Source organism: Tauraco erythrolophus, chromosome 1 (genome assembly GCF_009769465.1).
Source record: "Tauraco erythrolophus isolate bTauEry1 chromosome 1, bTauEry1.pri, whole genome shotgun sequence".
Lineage (NCBI taxonomy): Eukaryota > Metazoa > Chordata > Aves > Musophagiformes > Musophagidae > Tauraco > Tauraco erythrolophus.
The window spans coordinates 68,125,879-68,147,711 of NC_141465.1; the positions used below are offsets into that span (position 1 = coordinate 68,125,879).

Sequence of the window (21,833 nt, forward strand, 5' to 3'; positions counted from 1 at the left end):
GCAAAATCCCTGGGTTATGAAATATTTCCTCTCCATCGGATCCCGGACAAGAGATGGCATCTGCAGAGCCAGAAAAGGAAGTCCTTGCCTTATAGAGAGCGCTCTCGGTGTGACACAATGGCTGATATAAAGTGTCGGGGGAGCTGAGCCAAAGGCAAGGAACAAAGGAAGATCAAGATTCGGCGGCTGTCTCGGACAAAAGGAAAAGGAAAAGTGTCTCGGAGATGGATAAATTTAAGGCTGCGCTTGTGCTGGCTGGGGTAGGGGATGCTCTCGGTTATCGCAATTTTCTCCCGAGAAAACAATGCCTTAGGGGCAAAAATCCAGCAGGAGCTGAAGGAAATTGGAGGGCTTGAGAACTTGGTGCTTTCCCCCGACAAGTGGCCAGTAAGTGACAACACGCTCATGCACATGGCCACGGCAGAGGCTGTCATCACAGGTAGGTACGACGGACTAGCAACGCAGTCTGGAAAGGAACAAAATTGTCAAGCTGCCGCGTTTCTTAGAATAAGCCGAGTGTTGGGGAAGTCGTGAGAAAGCGTGTCAGAAATGCTGCTTATGTGAACGATAATGTGCATTAACTTGTCACTTCCATGAGCATAATCTTGCCACCATCACACAAACTGGAGGGTTTTGATTTCTTGAGTGTGGAGGGGCTCTCCTATGTTTTCCCTAGATTTATACAGCTGGTTAAAGCTTAAAGACTAAAATACCACATGTCCAGCACAACAAAAAGAATTGCTAAGTAGATTATCTGTATGCTGGAATATGTCAGGGAATAATATAGCCACTAGAAATTCTTTTGTAAAAGATAAGAGCTCTTCTAACTGCGTTTTTAACATGTTTATGTCCAGAACTCCAGGCTGGAGTTAGAGTCACCTTACTACCTCTTTCAGGCTAAAATCACTATCCCTGTCTCCTCTTAGCTGCTCCTCAAGCAAGGGTTGCACCTTGCAAGGCCAGAAAACGAACAATTTGCTTTATAAGGAGAGCTCTGTGTCTTTAGTCCAAAAAATATTCTAACATACTATGTTTATAATAAAGTCTATCAGAATAGTGGGAGTTATTAATATAGGTATTCTAAAATCACAATAGTTCGAGAGAGAACATTTGTTTTTTCTTAAGGTAGGAACAGTCTTTTGTAAGGTACAACACTATTTGTATTGACAGCCTACCCATCGAACTAGAGCTTCTGAGACTGTCGAGATTGTCATCCACAGCAGAAGACAGTGACCATTCAGCAATAATGTTGCCTCTTCGGAATGAATCAATTTTTTTAACTCTGTAAAAATATTTCTGATTTTTCTTAAAACACATAACACTGGATAACTAACAGCAGCAGAAGCTCACGATATAGCTAAGTATACTTCACGTCAATGAAATTTCTCTTGTGCTTCTCTTTCGCCGTTTTATCTGCCTGCTTCCAATCTGCTCTAAATTTAGTACGCAGAGATCAGTTGAAGAGTGTGTTGGACACTTCATGCTTGGCTATTAGCTAACCAATGGTTTAAGGGGTAGCTAATACACTAAAGATAAGGGCAAGATGTCAGCCTATCAAGAAAAAGATGACTAACATATTTCTGAATATAGGCTATGATTAAATACATATCATATGTTTCTTGCTTATTGAACTCTTTAAAACCCGAACTTCTGGGTAATTAAGCTAGTTAGACTAACAGTAAATAATAAGTCTTATTTCCTAAATGTAGCAGGAGTACTGTGGCTCTAAAGAAATAAGTCTCAGCTATAATTCCATCAGCTGTGTTTATCCTACACTCTCGTTTCTGTGGCCTGATCAGACAAGCTTTTTAAAAAGGTGCTTTTATGGACTGGTGAGAAAGCAACAAGCTGGTGTGAGGAATTTTAGTAAGATCTTCATTTCATAGTAATGTTGGTGAACGCGGGAAAGCAGTCCTTCTTTCTGCTTCCCATAAAGGAAAAAGAACTGCTCCTGCCAGCAGCAGTGTCTCCTCCCGGCAAGGGGAATGCAGAAAAGCCACTGGGCTTGGTCATGGTCCAGTCCATGTGCAAAATCACCCAAATCAACAGAGTGAAGTTTAAAGGAGGTTCACGTGGGTCCGTGAGGCTGAAGGCAGCTGCTGCCAGCCCCGGGGACCTGCATTCCTCATGTGGTGGGGAGCCCTCACTGCTGCAGAGGTAGATTTTAAAGAATATATTGTGTGTCTGAAACATTATCAACCAAAAAAAAAAACAAATAAGGGGAGTAAGTAACAAAAATATTCCTGTCCCTCACTGTCCCCCTCGCCACACGTCCCATTAACCTGGCTGGCTGCCCACTGGCCACAGGCAGCATCCTCTGAGCACATTCCGCCAGGTACATGCAGGACACTTGCAGGCTGGGTTGTGTTAAGGACAAACGCAGTTCTCAGCCAGGGAGGTGATTTTGGCCAGTGCTCTGCTGGCTGCACGGAGGACATCCCCAGAGGGCCGTGGCCAGAAGCAGGCAGAGGCTGCAGGCGCTGCTGCAGACTGAGCTGGCGCTCCCCAAATCCACCACGTGCACAAACGGGAAGGTTGATCCCACAATGAAGGATAAACAAAACTTCTACTTCCAGGAGGAATCTGTCCCATAAGGGAGGAACGAAAACAGCCATCATCAAAAGCAGAGGAAGTACCCCTGCAATGAGGAATGCCTTTTCCTCTCTTACTTAAACATGGGTCTTAAAAAAACAAGGGTCATTTCTAAAGAAGGAACCTGTCATATTGACTTGACAGCTGAGACGGCAGCTGGCTCCAGGTGTGGGACCCATGGTGGCTTGGGCAGCCCAGAGGTGCTGGACCACAGGGCTTTGGGGACAAGGCTTCTGCAGAGCTACCAGGTGGTAAATCCTGCTCCTTGCTAAATCTGGAAAGGCTTGACAGCTTGAAAGTATCTTGTTCCTCTAGGATTGTGTGGGGGATGGCCGGTGTAACTGATAGGGTGATTTTTTATGTGAAAGGAGAGGAATCTTGGTTTTACTCTGCATCTTCTTTATTCGCCTGTCCTGCCTAAGTTGGTACTTTTGAGTGGCTCTGGCTTATGGGGCTCCAAACACTCTCTTAAGTTAAATCTCTTCTGTGGATTTTAATAAATCACCAATCTTTGACAAAATGAAGATATTTTTGAAAGAAACTTCTCCTGCTGTGTCATTCAATCTGTGAGTCAAACCAATATTAAACGAGGTTTCTTTAAGTGCATAGAAACATATAAATGGACAAATCCCTATGACCTCTTCAGTTCCCAGTGATTACACAACCGCAAGAGATGCCAGTGGAAGGTTTTCCTTGGCAAAAGCCGAAGGCAGGGCTCTTCAACCCAACAATACGCAGCAGCAGCTGAGAGAGGCAGCTATACTAAAGAAACAGTATATGTTTAACAGGGGAAGATTCCTCCTTAGGCAAGACTGTAGGCCTTGGTAAAAATAATTAATAAGCAGATATCGCTAGTGAACTTATTCCAGAAAGAAATCTGTCTGCTGGAAATACTACAGACTGTAGGTATTTACTACTCATATTGATCTTTATTATAATTTTTATAAAAGCTCGCCCTTCTGCTTACTGTACTGATGTAAGATATTGGGATCTCTGCAAGAAAGAGCTACAAATTTTAGACAAAATAAGTATAAAATATAGATTAAGAAATAGGGTCACCAATTTGCTTTTGTGTTTAATCATACATACCTCTTTAAAACAATTCAGTGATAATTTAAAAATAATAGGCTTTCATTTTTAAGTTGGATTCACATCTGCAAATGACAGCAAAGGCACGGGCTGAACCAGGCACAGCTGGCTTCATGCACACACACAGTCCCCGCAGCAGCCACGCCCTCACCTTATGGTCAGACACCTCTAAATACTTCACACCATGGAGCCTAAATAAAGCCCCTGCGCAGCTACTGTTGATAAACAGAATGCCTTCATCTTCCCGATTAAAGGAATTAAAAGTGGAAAGGAACGCAGGAAAAGATGGGAACAGAAAGACGAGACGGTTCTCCCTCCAGCCCGCTCTCATGGTGTGTAAAAATGTGTTGATGGTGGCACCAGGACCAGGACTCAGTGTATTGGAAGTGGAAATAGGAATGTTTCTTAAATGCACAGTGAGCTTGCTTGTTGTTGTCAGTGCTCTCTTGCTCTTCTGCCTTCACATAGCAACCTCCTCTTCCCTCCTCCGAGCAGATTACTGGTGCTTAGAAGACCTGTACCGGGAGCTGGTGAAACGTTACGTGGATGCTATTGACAAGCTCTCGGGGAGGCGGCCAGACCCTGCTACCATCGAAGGCTGCAGGGAATTAAAACCAGACAACTACCTTCTCGCTTGGCACACACCGTTCAATGAAAAGGGTACAGTACCGCTTTCCATTTATAGATCCTGGCTCGAATAATGTATGCTTTCAGTGTTTGTGGCTATATGGAAATTGTTTCCTTTTTCCCCCTGACATCAAAGGCTACTACCCCTGAAACATTTCCATGTTTGCCTGAGGATGGCAAGAGTTCTGCCAGGAATTCTTTCTGTAGGGCACTATGTCCTCTCGTAAATGAACCCTTCCCTCTTTAACATCTATTTAAAGAGACTTTGTTCTTGGCTCTGTGCCTCTGGGTCCAGACCTTTGTCCTTGAGTTTAATGGTTGTTTAGAAATATTTTCTGCTATTTTTCATTTAAATGTTTGTAGTCTTGGACCTTTTCAGCCATGGCAGATCTGAAACAAAAAGCCGAGCCTGTGAAATGCTCTATGCACCAGTATGTTCACTGGAGAGAAATCAGAGACTTTTCTCCAGGTGAATGCCCTGCTAACAGCTTTGACTGTTTTGCTGACAATCCCTAATACGCCTAGCCCTGTTTCCCTACCCGTGACCCTCTCTCTCTTTCTCTTTATGATAATTTAATTTTATGATGAATTTAATTTCTACTTCAAGTTAAATAGCATGGATGCAGCTACGTGCACACACGTACACATACACCCATATCCATACAGCGCAATCAATGTTGAAAGCCTGTAGAGATACATCACCAGAGGAAGTAGACCTGGACAGCTACAAGACGATGGCAGCTCAGGCAGATGTTGCGCTGTGTCAGTGAGACGATCTACCAACGCAGCGCGTACCGGCACCGCTCAACAGTGTTGCATATTGATGCAATACCGTGGCAGAGACCCGGTGGCATAATGCCATGGCTATTTCTGGGCCTCTGTAGCCAGTTTTCTCTGGCTCAAAAAGCATGTCTTGCTCGGCCTCTGCTCCTCACAACGGCTGCTGGGAAGGAAAAAGATGCCCTCTCCATTTTATTCTGCTAACCCTGCTATTAGCCAGGCAGATCTGAGAAAGTGCCCCTTTGGCACTTGCCGTATGTTTTCTGATTGACAGTAAGTAAAATTCGATCAAAGTAATTGTGGGACTGACGGTGGCCCTGAGTAGCTCTCGACACCTCCAGTAGTGGAGCACAGCTGTTCCCTGGCCTGTCGCTGTGTTGAAACTACATCTCTTCTTTTAGCCTTCCTCCTCCTCAGCTTTTTCCATGACAAACTATTTGCTTTTGGGATTCTCTGGGCTAGAATTATCTAAAATGAATTCCTGCCTTGAGACGTGGCAGTTAAAGCCCACCTTCTCCATCTAGTCTGACAAATATCATCCTGAACATCTCAAGAAGCATTTTTTTCACCCTGAGAGCAAAAGAACCAGTACTTGAAGTGGAGATGTTCCGCCTGCCATGGGGCCTGACACTGCTATGGACATAAACAACTTCTTAATTGAATTTTCACAAATTTCTTTTAGAGGCAAAAACATTCCACAGAGTTTAATGCCTAGCATTCGGATGGTGTCTTGGATGGGCTGGAACCAAAATGCTCTTTCCCTGTGGTCACTCTATCTTATTTCATTTCTAGCAAAAAAAATCACGTGCCAGCCTTCATGAAATAGTGAAATACGTAATCCCGAATTGCTTGTGTGGAGCTCCCTTGCTCAAATTCGTGTGGGTATAGACAGCACACTGAGTTCTAAAGTCAAACTGCCCTATGTGTGTCTTTACCACTTGCTGTCATGTTCATTGCCACACTCATTGCAGAAGTATCCAATCATGTTAAAGTCTGGTGAGATTCCTGTGACCACTAGAAGACCTGTCCAAGGTCATCTAACACCTTCCATTTTAAGAACTCATTTCCAATTTATGGCATTGATGAGCTCAAGGCTGAAATTATCACCACTGAGTGTTTTCCTCATTTTCTGTCAGCATTTGTTTAAAGTTTTGATGCAGATGAGTCCACTGTTTCGGAGACGTGGTAGAAATGGTTTATTCCATTGCCAAAAACTTGGATTGTTCAGAAGGGAGTCGCTGATGTTTGAGAGCTGGAACCAAAATCCGAGTAAGGTGGTGGCCCTTGAGCAAGAGATGTACTTTTGGAACCACTGAGAAAGGCCAGTCTAATGGCACCTTGTCTCTACCTGTATCTCATGTATTTCAGGCTGAGGCAGCAGCATCCAAGCAGGTCTTTATTTGCAGCTACTGGAGCAGCTGCTGGGCTTCCTAGCAGCACTTGAGAACAGTGCCTTTTTGCTGGTGGCATTGGTAGAAGAGCATGAGGAAAAAGTATTGGTTAAATGCAGAAAGTTGGGGAGCAAAAATGGAAAAGTATAAGCTGCAGAAGGACAGGAGATAAAGGGACCAGGCTCTGAGTTCTCATGCAGAACGGTCTGTAGTCACAAAAGACACATCCACTTCAGGGCTTAGTAGCTGTTAAACTGATCTTTATCATTCTACAGATGGAAGAAAAGCACACTGAGGTATTACATACTAAAAGAGAATAATGTCGTGCGTGAATGAAAGTGATGTAATACGAAAGTGTCACCACAGCTTTTGTGAAGAGAAGTCACACCTCAGAAATCTATTAGAAAGTTCATGAAGTAGCCAAGAAACAGGAGGAAAAAGGAGGTACTGTGAAGATGGTCTGTTAGGATTTCCAAATGCACTCAACAAGGTCCCTCACCAAAGGCAATAAGTGATAAGGCAGTGAGTTGCTACAGGATAACAAAGAGGTTCTCCTAAGATAGACACTGGTTTAAAATACAGTAAATGAGAGCAGGAGATTTCAGTCTGTCTTCTCCATAGAGAAGGAGGTACCTGTGTTGGACCTCTATTCACATGTCCACAGACTATGTGGGAACGCAAGTGCATAGTGGGTCAGCGAAGTCAAAGATAATAGGAGCTATGGAAGATGCTTGCAATGATGAACAACTGTGTGGTGCAGTAGCAGAACCAAACGCAATGCACGTAAATGAAAAGTCATACATGAGGCAGGAAAAAATCCTGATTTATATACACAGCTGCAGTTGTTGATTCAATTATTGTTCAGGGAAGGGATTATGGAGCTATAGTAGTTCCACAAGAACATCACTTCAGTGCTCAGTTAAGAGCCAGAAAGCAACAGGCTATTAGAAATGACTGGGAAAGGAACAGAGAACAAAACACAAAACATGTTTACACCGCTGTATAAATCTGTGGCTGCTGCTTCTTGATTACTGTATATAATCTAATAATACACCCCCCAAAGGGTGTAAGACAACTAGAAAGGATATGAGGAAGGATGGTTGGATTAGTGAAAAACTGCTTCCATAGGCTGTGATGTCTGAGACAGCATGGTAGATAGCTGTAAAGTCATAGATAGCTTGGAGAAAATGAACGGGACAGAGAAAAATCACTGTCCTCTCCAGCACAGGAAACAGGAACTTCAAATGAGACTGGCAGATCACGCATGCAAAGCAAGCAAAGGAAGGACTTCTTCACACAACACCTAACTAAGCTGCACAACTATTTTCCAATGCCAATTTGCAGATGCTACCGTTCATGTGAGTCCAAAAAAGAGCTGGGTGAATTTACCCAAGGGAAATCCTTCAAGGGTTATTAAGCAGAAAGATGAATAGCCAGCTGCCTCCTGGATCAGGGAGACAAACTGTCAGCGGCTAGTTAGTACAAGGGGTAGCGTCATCATAATTTGCCTTTACTCTTCTTAAGTATCCTCTCCATTGGCCACTGTCAGACATGATAAGTTAGGTCGACCTTTGATCTGATGGCAGAGGACAGTCCTTACGTTCTTACACATGTCTCACCTGTTGCTTGGACTAGTCTTGCCGTCCCTTACTTGGTTGATACAAACGGTAGATACTGAGACACAGGAGCTAACAGCATCTAAGCCCCTGAAGCCCTGTCCAGGCTTAATGCTGCTCCATGTGATAGAACTTTTTGTTACCAAGTTTGCTTGTCTAATTGTGTTGAAGGTTTTGGTACAATTCCCTAGACTGGAGGAACACAATGAAGTTGTAAAGACAAGCTCCTTCAGACCAGCAGTCACATTACTCTTGTGCATCTTCACTTTGGATGTACTAAGAGATGTTATTTAATTAGCAGCTCTGTGTAGCACAACACCCTTCCTTCTTGGATAACCAGCATGGATTGTGTCCTTTGGAGGAACCCAGATTGCACAGTGAAGAAGACTCTCATTTGCTGCTCTATGACAGCAGACGGCTTACTGAAGAGTTTGATCTTGCAAACAGGAGAAGATACGTTCTCCCAGTTAAGCTGACTGGTGCTCTGGAAGACTGGATTTTTTCCTGACTCTTCCTTGTGGTTTCCATGTGCTTTGTGGGATAGGCAGACAGTTTTGTCTGCTCCTGGCTGCTTAATAACCAGGCACTACAGCTGCAGCATATGTGAGGTACAGGGGCAAACACAACATTTGCAGGACAAGTGTCCATCCTTTCCATCAGGAGCAGTGGCCAAAGGTGTCATGGAGAGGGTGTCTTTCACTGGCATCAAGAAGGCTAGCAAGGAGGAAGCAAGCTCTGAGCTTGCGAGGAATAAAATGGTGTTTTGCAAAGCCTTTCATGTCACATTGATCAGATGTTTGGCCTTGTTTAGACTGCCCTTGGTGGTTAAACCCACTGGAAGAGTTACTGCATGCTAAATTTGCACATTGGACTCTGAGGACAAAGGGAACAAATCTAATTAGATCACTTAACCAGAGTGCTCACTCAGGATAGCTGACCTCCAGGGAGAAGAGCTCTTCTCTGAAGACAGAAATTCAGATTGGTCTGTATTGCACCTGGACATGCCAGTGGGTGGCTTATGTTAGTGTTACATTTTGGCTCAGGCAAGTACTTTTGAAGCAAATCTCCCTGTCACCCCACTACCGCGTTTTGATCACACTCATGATCTTAGGACATCTGAGCTGGAGGCTCTTGGGATGACACCAAACGGCAAGCAGTGCTGCAGGACAGCCCCTGGTACTCTGCACCCACAGTGGGCACAGCCCAGGGGAGCAGCCGAGGGCTCCTCTGAAGGTAGGTGACTAAAAGCCCTGACCCTGGCTCCTCAGCATCTGCCGCTTCAACTCACTCTGGCCCATGAATTGCTCCTACTATGCCATCATACAGATTAATGGAGATACAGCCGTTCTCATGCTGCCTATCAGGGAAAGACAGAAGGACTGTGCTCCTAATGCAGGATCCACAGATGCTAAAATTAGGTAGCATAAATATGTCCCTTATCTTCCAGGAACCAAGTGGAGAAATGCTGATTGCTCTCAGCTATACCCAAGGTCACTGGGAAGTGTGGTTGAGCAAAGACAGTGGTGAAAAACTCCAAGTACTTTGAAAAATTGAACCCTATCCATCTCAGGATGGGTTCCTACAACGAGTTAATGCTTTTTCGGGCACTGGCTCACCAGCTGCAAAGAGGAGATAATCACCTCTCTGGTGCTTTGTGAAGATAAGCTCATTAAAACTTCTGTGGGATCCTGATATTACTGTGATAAGCACTGCAGAGAAACTCATTAGTAAATTTAACTCTCCATTCAACAAAGTGTTTAAAAGTTGAACACCCGGGATCATGCACTCAGTGCTGAGGACTAAAAGAATACTGAATTTGCTATTCAATAAATAAACTCCGTGCTACACCAGACAGAAATTCCCAAGACCAGTAAGTGCAGGCTGTACCATAATGAGTGTGCACACAAGCACTGACTTCAGGTCTCACAGGAAAGCTCAGTTCTGACATTGCCTGACTTTGCAGGACCTGGCTCCGTAGCCTTTAGTTTCTTTTTGGAACTTCTGTATGTAGCAGAATTATTTTTGTACGTAGCAGAAACCATTTTGCAAACTACCTGTGGGGCTCTTTAGGAAAAGCATGCATTAAAATTGTAAGATCAGCTGTGATACTCATGTAAAGTATTTTAATTTTGTCCTTTCAGCATGAAGATTACTAAAATAAAGGCAGAGTAAAAGTGTATCTGTTTCTCAAACTGCCATTTCTAGTGCTGACACCCAGAGCAAGCAAAATAGCAGTGTCAGCCAAGACGGAATGAGAGTTTGACTCAAACAAGTGCTGTGAACAGGAGAGCACACTGCTTTCTGAAGCCGCTACGCTCTTCATAGCACTTGAGAGTATTGGAATATGCCTGTAAAACCAGAACGACTCTGTAGAAACAAAATTCCTCACAAGAAAAGTTCAAAATTTGTAACTCGCTTTGCATGCTAATCTCCTGTTCCCTGAGGAGTTCCCACGCATGAGCTTGATACCTGAAATTGTTGGGTAACAAGCTGAATTAATAAAACGTGCTCATTTCACATTTCATCAACATATTTATGTATCGTTAGTCTCCTTTTAAATGCTTGGCATTATCTTTTTGCTTTAGGCTCTGGATTTGGAGCGTCCACAAAAGCGATGTGTTTAGGGATGCGATACTGGAAGCCGGAAAGGCTGGAGTCACTTATTGAAGTGAGCATTGAGTGCGGACGAATGACTCATAACCATCCTACAGGTAATGTCCGCTGACGTACCGGCGCGTTGAAGGCCCTAGGGCTGCTTTTCACTTCTGTGGGGACTAACACAGCTCCTGTGAATTCACTTGGATAAACTGCTTCTGCTTTGCAGATTCCAAGGCCTTAGTTTGAATTTTGCTTGGATAGTATATACGTGTCTATGTTACTGACATGGTGTTGCAAACTGCAATCTCAGGCATGTGATTTTTCCCTCCTAAAATCCCAAGTAACTAAACACAATCCAACTTGTTCAAAGCATATTCGTGTCACTTGCTCTGATCAAATTTTAGGATTGACATCTAAATGACTCACTGTTATCGTGCAAGTTTATGGTTCAGGGGATAATAACATTTTTCTCTTGACAGGTTTTGTCATATCCAATCACTGTAGGTAAAGGTAGAAAGCCAAAAAATCTAACTCCACATATTTTAGGACACAATCTGAAACATTCTCCAAACAAAACATAAATAAGTAGATTTAATGTTTTTAATATTCAGGTCTGTCATTCTGATAATTTTATGCTATATAAGCCTGTATTCATTCTGTCTGCTTTGAACAGCAATAAATAAAACCATAATGAATGGTGACATGTTCAACACGCTCAGTGCTTTGATGCAGTCAGAAAAGCCATCAGGATGGCATAAAATCAGAGGAAAAGAATCCCGAGCAAAGTAGAAAATATCATTAAGCCAATACATAAAGATCCATAAAGACTTACTAGAACCAGAAAATGGCAGCAAGGACCATCCAATTCATCAAACACCTTCCATACAAGGAGAAATTACACTCAGAAGGAATTTTCAGCTGGGAAAAGAGACAAGTAGCACGGTAGGGAAGCAGGGAGGAGAGGGATGGAAGGGCCATCGTGGACCTCACTACCGTCCTGAAAGGTGCCGGGGAAACATCAGTTGTGATTCTCATAACTCAAAAATGGGGAAAACCTAATTGACATGTCAGTCAGGACTGAAAGAGACAAAGGAAATACTTCCCCTTGTCATGCAAAGTTAAGCCGCAGACTTTGCTGCTACAGGTAGCCACAAAGACCACAGATACACCTGGGTTCAAAAGGGACCGGGCAAGCAGATGAGAAAGGCTGTTGCTGTTAAAAGCAATCAAGCTGTGCGATTAAAAAGGCTCCTAAGCTAGTCCAGAAGCTCTGGGGAGTGGAGAAGCCAAATCAACTAGGCTTACTCCATACTGGCATTATTTGCAGAGCCAGAAACTTGGGCTGGGGCTTGCTTTCTTCCCTGGTGAGGTGCAGGAGGTTACACAAGGGCTTCTAGGAGCAGGGCAATAGTGACAGGGGTACAGGGGCTACCCAGGGAGTGTGCAAGAAGAGACTGCCAGCCCCTCAAAAACCTTCTGGGCATGTCCCAGCCTCTATCACCTTCTTCACCACCCGCTGCCCACTGCTAGCTCTTTGCTTCACCCTCTGAACCCGCTGCTGCCACCCTCATGCTGAATGTGACACTCAAGGATCTTTATGACAGTCAGGTTAGATGCTGTCTGTCTGAGTGAGACCCTTTGAGCTGGCCCTGCCTGGGTTTTTATTCTTTCTGAAAGCATCTATTGGATCCTGGGTTAGAAGTGCCTTTGGCCTGACCCAGTATCGCAGGTCTTATGACAGAGAGAATGAGCAATCGTCTCGTCTGGACTTGTAACATCCTAAAAGAATTTGGTTTTACCTTCAGTAAAACATATGAAGTTCATGCTTATCTCTATGCATGAGAAAACACTTTTGGATCAATGCACCAAGACAAGCACACGCATCAATACTTTGCTCACCTGGGGCTTATTTAAATGACTGAGTTGTTTTCTTAACTTTCTTTTGCACATTGCACTGGGTTGGTTTTGTTGTCTTTGACAGAATGCCAAGAGCACAAGCAAAGATGAGAAACAACCCTCTGTGTTCCTGACATCGTGGAAGCGCTGAGTGCCCATTAACAAAAGTTCATCTTAAGTATATTCATAACCGAAGAGGAAGACCTACCTGGGCAGGCAGACACCATATTTTATTTGGAAAATTGCTTCTTTCCTCTAAGGTGATATGGACTTGTCACTTAGAGGAAAGAAGCAATTGTCCAAATAAGACATGGACTTGACTCCTTAGAGTAAAATGAGCCAGAAATAGTGTTAGATCTAACAACCACAGCCCTTGAGCTGGATGACTCTGTAAGCAAGGTGATACAGCTTGTAATCGAATCACTTTGTGCAAGTCAATTAATCCATGTGACTTCAATTAGAAGATTTTCACTACCACATTAGTGGATGATGTTTATTTTTGACCACACCTCAATTTCTGTCATGTTACACCATGGAGAACAGAAGCTTCGTTCGATGTAAAACAAGATGTAAACCAACAGGCACCACTCGCTAGCCAAGAATCTCAACATGCCGTGAGCCAGCCTGCAAACCAGCAGAGACAGGTTATGTGCATTCGTTAACCTATCCAAAGGCCATGAAGCATTCCACTAATGATTTTACAAAAGACATGACAAGGATGGTAAGAGCACAACTGCGCTTTGGTAATTTTTGTCTATGAATTCCAGGCTTTCTAGGGTCCCTATGCACAGCTCTTTTTGTGGCATACGCAATACAAGGGAAACCCCTTGTGCAGTGGGGAAGAGAGATGATGAAGGTTGTGCCTATGGCTGAAGAATACTGCAAGAAGACCATTCGCCACATGGCAGGTAAAATAGCTGAATCAAAAGAGTTGTTTTCTTAAAACTATGTTCAACTAGAAAGACACTGAAGAAACATCGCTCCCCAGTCTCTCCATTTATGCTGCTTTCCTCCTCTCCCCTGTCTCTGCAGGCCGTCCTCCTGCTTTCTCTTCTCAGAATGTAAGCTCTTCACAGGTGGTGGCCACCTTCTTCTACCATCCATTAGGTGCCTGGTATATGGGTGGCAAAAATACAAAGAGAAATAGCAATGATAATGCCCTACTGTACATATTTATTTTTAGGAAGTCTTCAAAGATTGCTGGGCAGGGAGGAAGGAGGAAATTATATTTAGCAGGTTGTTAGGCAAATTGACTGCTGAGATATGAATTATTTGCCTCCCCTCCATCAGTTAGCACGGTCCAATATTTTCAATAAGAAACCCCACTGATATTCCTCATTTCACCAGGAAAATTTCACCTCCAGATGTGTCCTGACCAAGAGTTAGCTTTTGACCACAAATTCAGATTTGATTTGTTGCTTTTCTGAACAAATATTTAAGATACAACCTGTTGTATCCTTGTTTTTAAACAACTGAGTGTAACACAGCTACTGAACTTGATATTGTTACTTTACTAACGTATGCAATCTTCAGGACAAAGCTATTCTAGTCCTCTCCTGCCTCAGTGAATGATGCATTTGTAACGGTGAGACCTGCCGTGGGCAGGCGAGTATCGTTAGTTACATTAAAACATTGAGGAAAGAGGTTTTTCTGTTCCCCTCGAGGGATGGCTGTTCAGAAAGAGTGAATTCAACGGGAAACTTTACTCAGGAGCACTCAGAAATGAAGATTTACCCGGGAAGGAAAGCTGCCACTTTAAAATCCAAAAGGAGGACCAGGGAGCCTTTCTGAAAGACGCTGCATTTTCATCTGTGTCTCATTGCACACTGGGATTTTTTAGCCGAGACCTATGAGGAGCAGGTGCAGGATTAGCGTGAGTGAGCTCCTCTCTGAGTGGCTTTGCAGCAGGTCCCTGTCACTCCACCCCAGCAGGACCCCTCAGCGTGGAGGTATGCGCGAGAGGCTCCTGAGGCACGCTCTCCGGCTAGTACCCGTATTGTTGAGCTTCATCCTATTTTGGTAGCGGGAAAAGTCTCCTGCATTAAAGTTAAGCTCCTTGGCTGGGGAGATGCACTGCAAAGAAATCCTGCCAGAGTCGTCCAGTTTTAGAAAACTCTTTTTTATCTGCACTATTCCCCACGGATAATGAACACAGTGTTCAGTTGCAGAAGGCTCACCACCCCTCTCTGATATTCAGTTGCCAGATAGTCCCATGGACCTGAATGTGACCCAACAGGCTGGGCTCAAGGGATGGGGCAGAGCCTCGCTAGGGATATCCACGCAACCAAAATCTCCTGCAATTGCTTAATCCCTTTGTTTCCAAGCCTGCGCACTGGAATAATCACACTTCCTTGCTCGCTGAGTTGATGTGTAGAAAACGTTCATTTTTGAGGCAATCATGTTTTATGGTCATGGGGGAAATTGGAAAAAAATACAAGGAATGAAACCTGCCGGGTCACCTGTGTTTCTAAAAGCAGTCTTAGCTGCTGGAGCGGGTGTCGGTAGTTTACTTCCACCACCACCATTTTCTGTGCGCGACTTTTTTTTTCCTCAAGACAGTCTCCTGGGCCTAATGGCTGTGAGTGCATTTTCACTTTGTTTTTCTAAACATGTCTCCTTTTTTAGGGTTCTAGTGAACACCTTCCTTTTAATCAGGCAAAACAAGGGCATGGACTTGGAAAAAGGGCAGCTGGGTGTTCCCAGGCGTATAGGGCCACGTGGTTGAAGGCTCATCCCTGTCTGGGGCTGGGGAACCAGCGACCTTGTGAAAGTGTGAAAGATACGACGGCTTGGATTTTTTTACATGGAGTTGAACTCTACTTTAGAGATCTTAATTGCCAAAGAGGGTCACCTGTATGGCATTTTAGGAAAAGAAGCATAATCAGATTACATCCTTCAGAGAAACGGTTTGGTCGTGTGCACGCTCTTCAGCCACTTGGAGCACACAACTGAGCCGCCAAGCAGGACAGAGACAGGGAAAAATCAGCAACGCTTACTTTTATTTTAAACTGTATGCTGACAGTCTCATACTGAATTGCAAGTTGGCTTTGGCATAGAGGTCTTGCCCATTTCCCTGGTTTCTTACTCCTCACCCCGCCAGCTTCCCAGGCAGGGTTTCTCTCAGGCCTCTATTCTGCACACGGGTGCGTATGTACGTACGTGCTTAACACATCAGAGTGACTTACGTGCCTTTTTAAGCCTTTATGAAAAGGTCGAACCAGAGCATGGGCTTGAAAATCAGCTGAATTTAATAAGATTATTTACATGCACAAAGTTAAGCACGATTAAAAATGCTCTTCCTAAAGTGACACAAAAAGGAAAAAGACCTGTAAAAAATAAAAAAAAGCTTATTTGTCTGGGTACAGATGGCAGATGTGTGTGCTATTTATCCCTTTTACTACGTTTGATATGTGTTCTAATATAAGCAAACGGAAATTTTGGTCTTACCTATCTGTCTTTTCCTGAAAGACCATACACAAATACTGTGAGAACAGAACAGAAATACTGGAGAAATTATGTGAATAAAAACTGATAACTGAGGTAGGAGACAATTTGCATTTAGGACGTGAAAGCATTTTTAGAGATTTTTTAATCGTAGTGAAGGAATATGAAAATTGGCATAGAGTTGATTTTTTCTCTCTTTTTTTTGACTTTTATCTTTGCCTTGGAGTGTTCCTTAGCTAGTTGTCTAAAAATCTCATCTTGATGTATCTTAATGTAATTTTAATATACCGTAAAAATAGCACAAGATTCTGAATTTATTTTTTCTTTTTTTCGCATCTTCTGTTTTCAGTTAGATGTTCCCCCTCATATTGAAATGCATACTTAGTACATAGGCCCATTTAATGTATGTTACTGTAAAATACCCAGTTTTTCAGGTCAGTTAATACTGTCACCTACTTTAAAATTTATTTAAGTGGAACTGAAAATGTTGCTAAGATGAAATACCACATCGTTAATTTCTTTCGCATTCAGAATATCAAGAGCACTGGTTTTACTTCGAAGCCAAGTGGCAGTTTTATTTGGAGGAGAGAGAAATCAACGAGGAAAATCAGAATAAACCTGTCTTTCCGGACAATTATGACGCAGAGGAGAGAGAAAAGGTAACTGCAACTGCAGAAAGCGCTCAGAAAGGCTCTGAACCAAGAGAGGTATTTTCAAAGAGGCACACCAGGTTTGTTTTCAACTGTTTCCAGGGCCACAGCAGTGAGGAAGTCTTCACTTTTTTCTGAAATTTCAAGAAAGGAAAAACAACTCCCATCCTTGCATTGAGTATGTCTTAGAGTAAAAAAGCTGCTGCCACTGGTCGTGGAGTTGCTGCAGTGGGAGGAAACAGTGCAGAGAGGCAGACTTAGTAGTCAGATGTGTTGATGCCCAAAGCAGGCCCAAAACACAAGCCACAGCCATTTGAGGGTGGAAAAGGCAAAGGTCTCGCAGGGGGCTCCCATTACAGCCTAATGGAGCTGTAGCCCGAGTCCCATAGAAATCTCCCTGGGTACTAGGAGCTGGACTTGGTCATGGTCCTTCGAACACAAGACAGCCGCCCTAATCAATTCTCTGCCAACACAGGCCGTGCCCAGGCTAGTTTTAAGTGTCTTGAGAGATGGTGTTTCACCACGTCCCAGGGGATACTATTTTATAGCACACATGATCTTTCTTTTGCCTCATGACTTCTGGTTGTATCTTCTTAACTCAAGAGAAATTATCTGTCTTCTTCCCTGGTGTTTACAGCTTTCTGATACGTGCTGGCACCTCTCAAAGCTCTCCACTTAGCAGCTAAGCAATAAGTATGTGGTTCTTGTCACCTTTTCCCATAAATCAATCATTTTTTTCCAGACTATTAAAGTACAGTTCTATTCTGAGAAGTCACTTCATATATTTTTAGGTGCTTATCTACGCAGTGAAAGGTGCCAATGGAAGATTGACTGTGGATAATAAGAAATTGCTCACTCTAAACACAAAGAACAGATCCCTGTCCAATTTTATTTTATTGATTCAGTAACATGAGTTTGCTACTAATTTTTTGTTCCTTCCAGTTCTACCAGAGTCTTAGCAGAGCTTTAGGAGACATTAAATCCAACAGTATTTCCCCGTGATCATTTCAGGAGAGAACTGCATGAATTCCTCATGCAGAAACAAAGGTTACCTTCATTACCCTAGCCCAAATAGTTTGGCCTATTGAGCTGTTTATTTTGATGCACAAGAAAGGAAAATGTTGCTTGACCCTCAAACTCCACTGCCAACCAGAGATCACACCTGGCAGAAGTCGAGAGACTTAATTTGCTTACAAGCTGAGCATGTTAATAGCCATGGAAAGAATAAATGAGGAGAAGATAACTATCCTGCCTGCCTTTTTCCCAGAGGTGCTTTCCTTCATGCTCCCTCCAAACTAACTGTTCACTTGTGTCTGGAGGTGTAGCCGATTACCTTTCTACAGGCAATTAATAAAGAACCAACATCTGGCACCGCTGTTGCCAACAGCTGTATGCATGTTCCTGCTCCACCAGGTGCACCTTTCTGCAGGAAATGTGAAAGTGAAGCCCTCAAATGTGTCTTGGATTGATCTGAGAATGTTGCAAAGGCCATTTCCCTCTCTAAAAGAAATTACACTTCGAAATGCTAAGCAGCAAAGACCACATTCCATATAAGCAGGTATATAGCTTAAATTTGGTGATAACTAGAAATGAGGGGATAAAAGACAAATTACCCCTGCTTGAATATATAAATCCAAGACAGGCCAATGTAGGGTAAATCAATTTTCAGTCATGAGCGTTTGGGACATGTTAGATACACAGTGAATAGGCAGAAACTGCGCTGCACTCAGGATCAACCTTGCTTCTGCAAACAAATCACTCGCCCTGCTCGCTTTCTGGGCTAGACACAATGTGCAACAAATAAGAGAGGAACCAAATTGTAGCCATCCAGGCCAATTAGACTCTGAGGATCTAGTCCCTGTAAGATGGAGCTGCTTAAACCAGCACTGGAAAAAGACACAGAAAGGGAAACAAAATGGATGGAAAGGGAGCGCTAGCCAGCAGTGGGTCAACTCCTGGAGGGTGAGGAAGTCAGAGGCAGCTGTAATTACTGACCACAGAGGTTTACATCAAGAAGGGGACGTGTGAGTTGCCTCCAGGGCTTGGCAGCAGCTCAGTGCCTTAGCAGGAGGGAGTGCGTGTTGAGACCCCCATCCATGCACTCAGCGATGCCGCTCCTTGCCCGCCTGCCCTAGGGAAGCTGGGCTGGTGCCGCATCGCAGGGCTGCACAAAGGCACAAGAGGCAAAAGGAGGTTGCACTTTTGAAACGTTTGAGAAATGCTGCCTTGGTGCAGTTAAGTCCCCAAAGGCTCGGTCCCAAGGACAGCTATCCCTAGTGCAAAGTTGTTTCAGCAAGGCAAGATGACATCAGATGGATGCAGAGCATCAGCGTTCTTAAGGGCTAAATGGAGCGACACTTGAGCCGGCTGCCTGCGCACCCAGAATAGCACCTCCACGCTTAGTCCTCTTGCCTTTGGTAGTGTCACACGTGTCAGAACCGCTCCACCAGCATCCAAACAGCAGCAATAAGGTTAGAAAGTCTGCATGTGTCAGAGGACGGCATTAAAGACATAAATGCTCTCTCTAGATTGCAAAAAAAAAAGAAAAGAAAGCAGCAGGGTGAAGCTGAAGTCCAGCTCTGCCTTGTTTGACGTACGTGCAGATAAATCACAACTAAGTACGTAATGGCTGAGGTGAAAGTGAATGGATAGAAATGCAAACCCTTCACGCGTGTTGCAGAAGCCAGGAGCCAGCCCAGCAGCAACAACTCGATTTACTATATTGTAACTTAAACTTCAGGAAGTAAAGTTGCCTGTTTCCTTTAAAGGAAGGGATTTCTTTTACTATGAATCTATCAGTGGTGAGTTAATTTGGGGATTTCAGGCAGGAAAAAGTGAGTTCTGAAGGCCCCTCCTCTAGAGAAAATCTGATTTTCCTTTGCAAACCTCACTGTGGGTTTTGGTTTTTTTTTCCTTCTTTCTTCTCCTGGGGAAGAAATGTTTCATACATTCGCAAATTATTTTCCCCGTTATTTTCCTATGATTGCCGCTGTGCCGGCCCATCCCGCACTGCGGGCAGTGGTGCAGCCCACGGAGCAGCCTACAGCTCCTTCCCTCAGACGTAAGCTGCTCCCCCACGGCCGGGGAGACGCTGTCCCGCAGCTCCCGCGCGCCCTGTTCCCAGTGCCCAACCCTGACACCCCGACGCCTCTCCCGCAGACGTACAGGCGGTGGAGCTCCGAAGGCCGAGGGGGAAGACGAGGCCACGACGCCCCCATGATCGCCTACGACGCCCTGCTGGGCTGCGGCGGTGACTGGACGGAGCTCTGCAACCGCTCCATGTTCCACGGAGGTGAGGGTCCCCCGTGCCTCCTGCTGCCCCACGGGAGGGAGAATTCCCGGCTGCCGGCTGCTGCTGCCGGCCCGTCTGCCACGCTGCCTGTCAGATTGGTGCCCTGTTTTTAACTCCTAAGCCCTCGAGCCCTTCACACCGCCTTTTGAGTGTTCCTCCGTCAGTCTCACAGCTTTGAGAGGTGCATGAGAAGTAAATGTGGTATGACTTAGTAAAGGGCTGCGTCTTCCCCCGCCAAAACGCCGCTGCCTTTGGCAATGCGACCCTTTAAGCACACCTGGTGGAACCGAGAGAGCTCACGGCCCAGCCCGTGCGGCAGAGTGCGGCGGGCACAACCCCAGGCATCGCGCAGGGCATCGGATCTATCAGCGCGGCTACGTGCTTTAACGCGTGTGCAGTGCCCTGCTGTGCTGTCGGGAAGGAAGGCATGCTTTTCAGTCCAGAGATTGGCAGAGAACTCTGCGACTACTCTCCTGTCCTTTTTTCCTAGCTTCTTGCAAGAGCTATCGTGTTGGAGTGGATTTTCCCCAAAAAGCACATGCATCCTTGCCTTGACGCCGCTCTCTTCCTCACCTGGCACTGCCAGTGGCAGGACACGAGGTGGTGCAAGCCTTTGGGACTGACCCAAAGTGTCCCCAACATGCTCCAGGGCATGATATCGCCTTCCCTGTGCAGCGCGGGTTTTGGTTGTGTACGCAAAGGTGACTCTAAGAGATCGTTGTAATTGTGCTTAAACCCACAGGAGAAAGCGCCGCTACCGGATCCATTGCCGGCTGCCTGTACGGCTTGGTTTATGGCCTAAGCAAGGTCCCCAAAGGCTTGTACCAGGACCTGGAACAACGGGAGAGGCTGGAGTACTTGGGCGAGAATCTTTACCGGCTATCCACGGAGGAAAAGTAAAGCGGTTTCTGCCATTTTCTCTTTCTATAAAGACTACATAAAACCCTGTAGATAGCTGACCAGCGTTCATAGCAAAGGAATTAGCTGAGGGTTAGTCTGAACGGCTGTATGTAGATCATGTGCAAGCGAGGATAGCTGAATTGTTCAAGACTGATTAGATATTTACGGTCTTTCTGGATTTTTTACAGGTGTAGGGATTTCTGGGTATAAAGAGTGCTGGTTAAACCAGTGAGATAATCTCAAATTGAAAAAAAAATAAATAAAACCTCTTTAGATTGACTTCAGTCTAACTTGCTATAATATCACTTCCTAAACAGCTGTGACCAGTAATTACACATACAAAATTAATTTTCAGAACTAATGCTTTCCTGCAAAACTAATGGTAGTACGCACTTATGGGGATATTCTCTGTATATTTGACAATCCTTTCACCACTGCTGTTCTTCCTTGTTCTCAAATCCAATGTGTCTGTAACGCTTGTAAACCTAAAGTCTCACAGATTAGCTTTTAATGAACCACTGATCCTCGCATCAGCACTGTGGTGCAAGGTATTGTTACATTAGAAGCTTCCAGAAAAGGAAAAGCCAACACTAAAAATACCCACAAGGAACAGCGAAGCATCAGTGGGTTTAAAATTTCTGAATTACGCTTTTATCATTCTTCAGTCTTCAGAACAAAAGGGTTTTTTTAAATATAACTGACTGAAATATTTGTAAATAAATTAATCTTACACTATTTTCTAAGCATCATTCTTTATTTTTAGATTGAGCAGATTATATGTTGCTGTATCAGTATCAGAATTTTTGGCTGAGGTCTTCATGCAGTTGTAATAGGTCAGCAGTCAGGCTGTGATACATTTAACAAGTCTGAGCACCACAAAAACCCCAGGAAGAAAATAGTTACAACTGCTTTACCTTTTTCCTCTTTCCTTCTTCCTTTTTTTCCTTTTATGTTTTTT

At 44.2% G+C, this 21,833-nt stretch overlaps 1 protein-coding gene across 1 annotated transcript; it reads left to right on the top strand.

Moving 5' to 3' along the window:
• Nucleotides 1–224: 224 nt before the first annotated feature.
• ADPRHL1 (ADP-ribosylhydrolase like 1) lies at nt 225–21,498 on the top strand. Its single transcript, XM_009989457.2, is given in 8 exon segments — nt 225–287; nt 289–439; nt 4,177–4,341; nt 10,681–10,806; nt 13,357–13,497; nt 16,565–16,692; nt 19,843–19,975; nt 20,718–21,498. Coding segments are annotated over 8 exon segments (1,065 nt in total). The 3' UTR covers nt 20,876–21,498.
• The last annotated feature ends 335 nt before the right edge of the window (nt 21,499–21,833 follow it).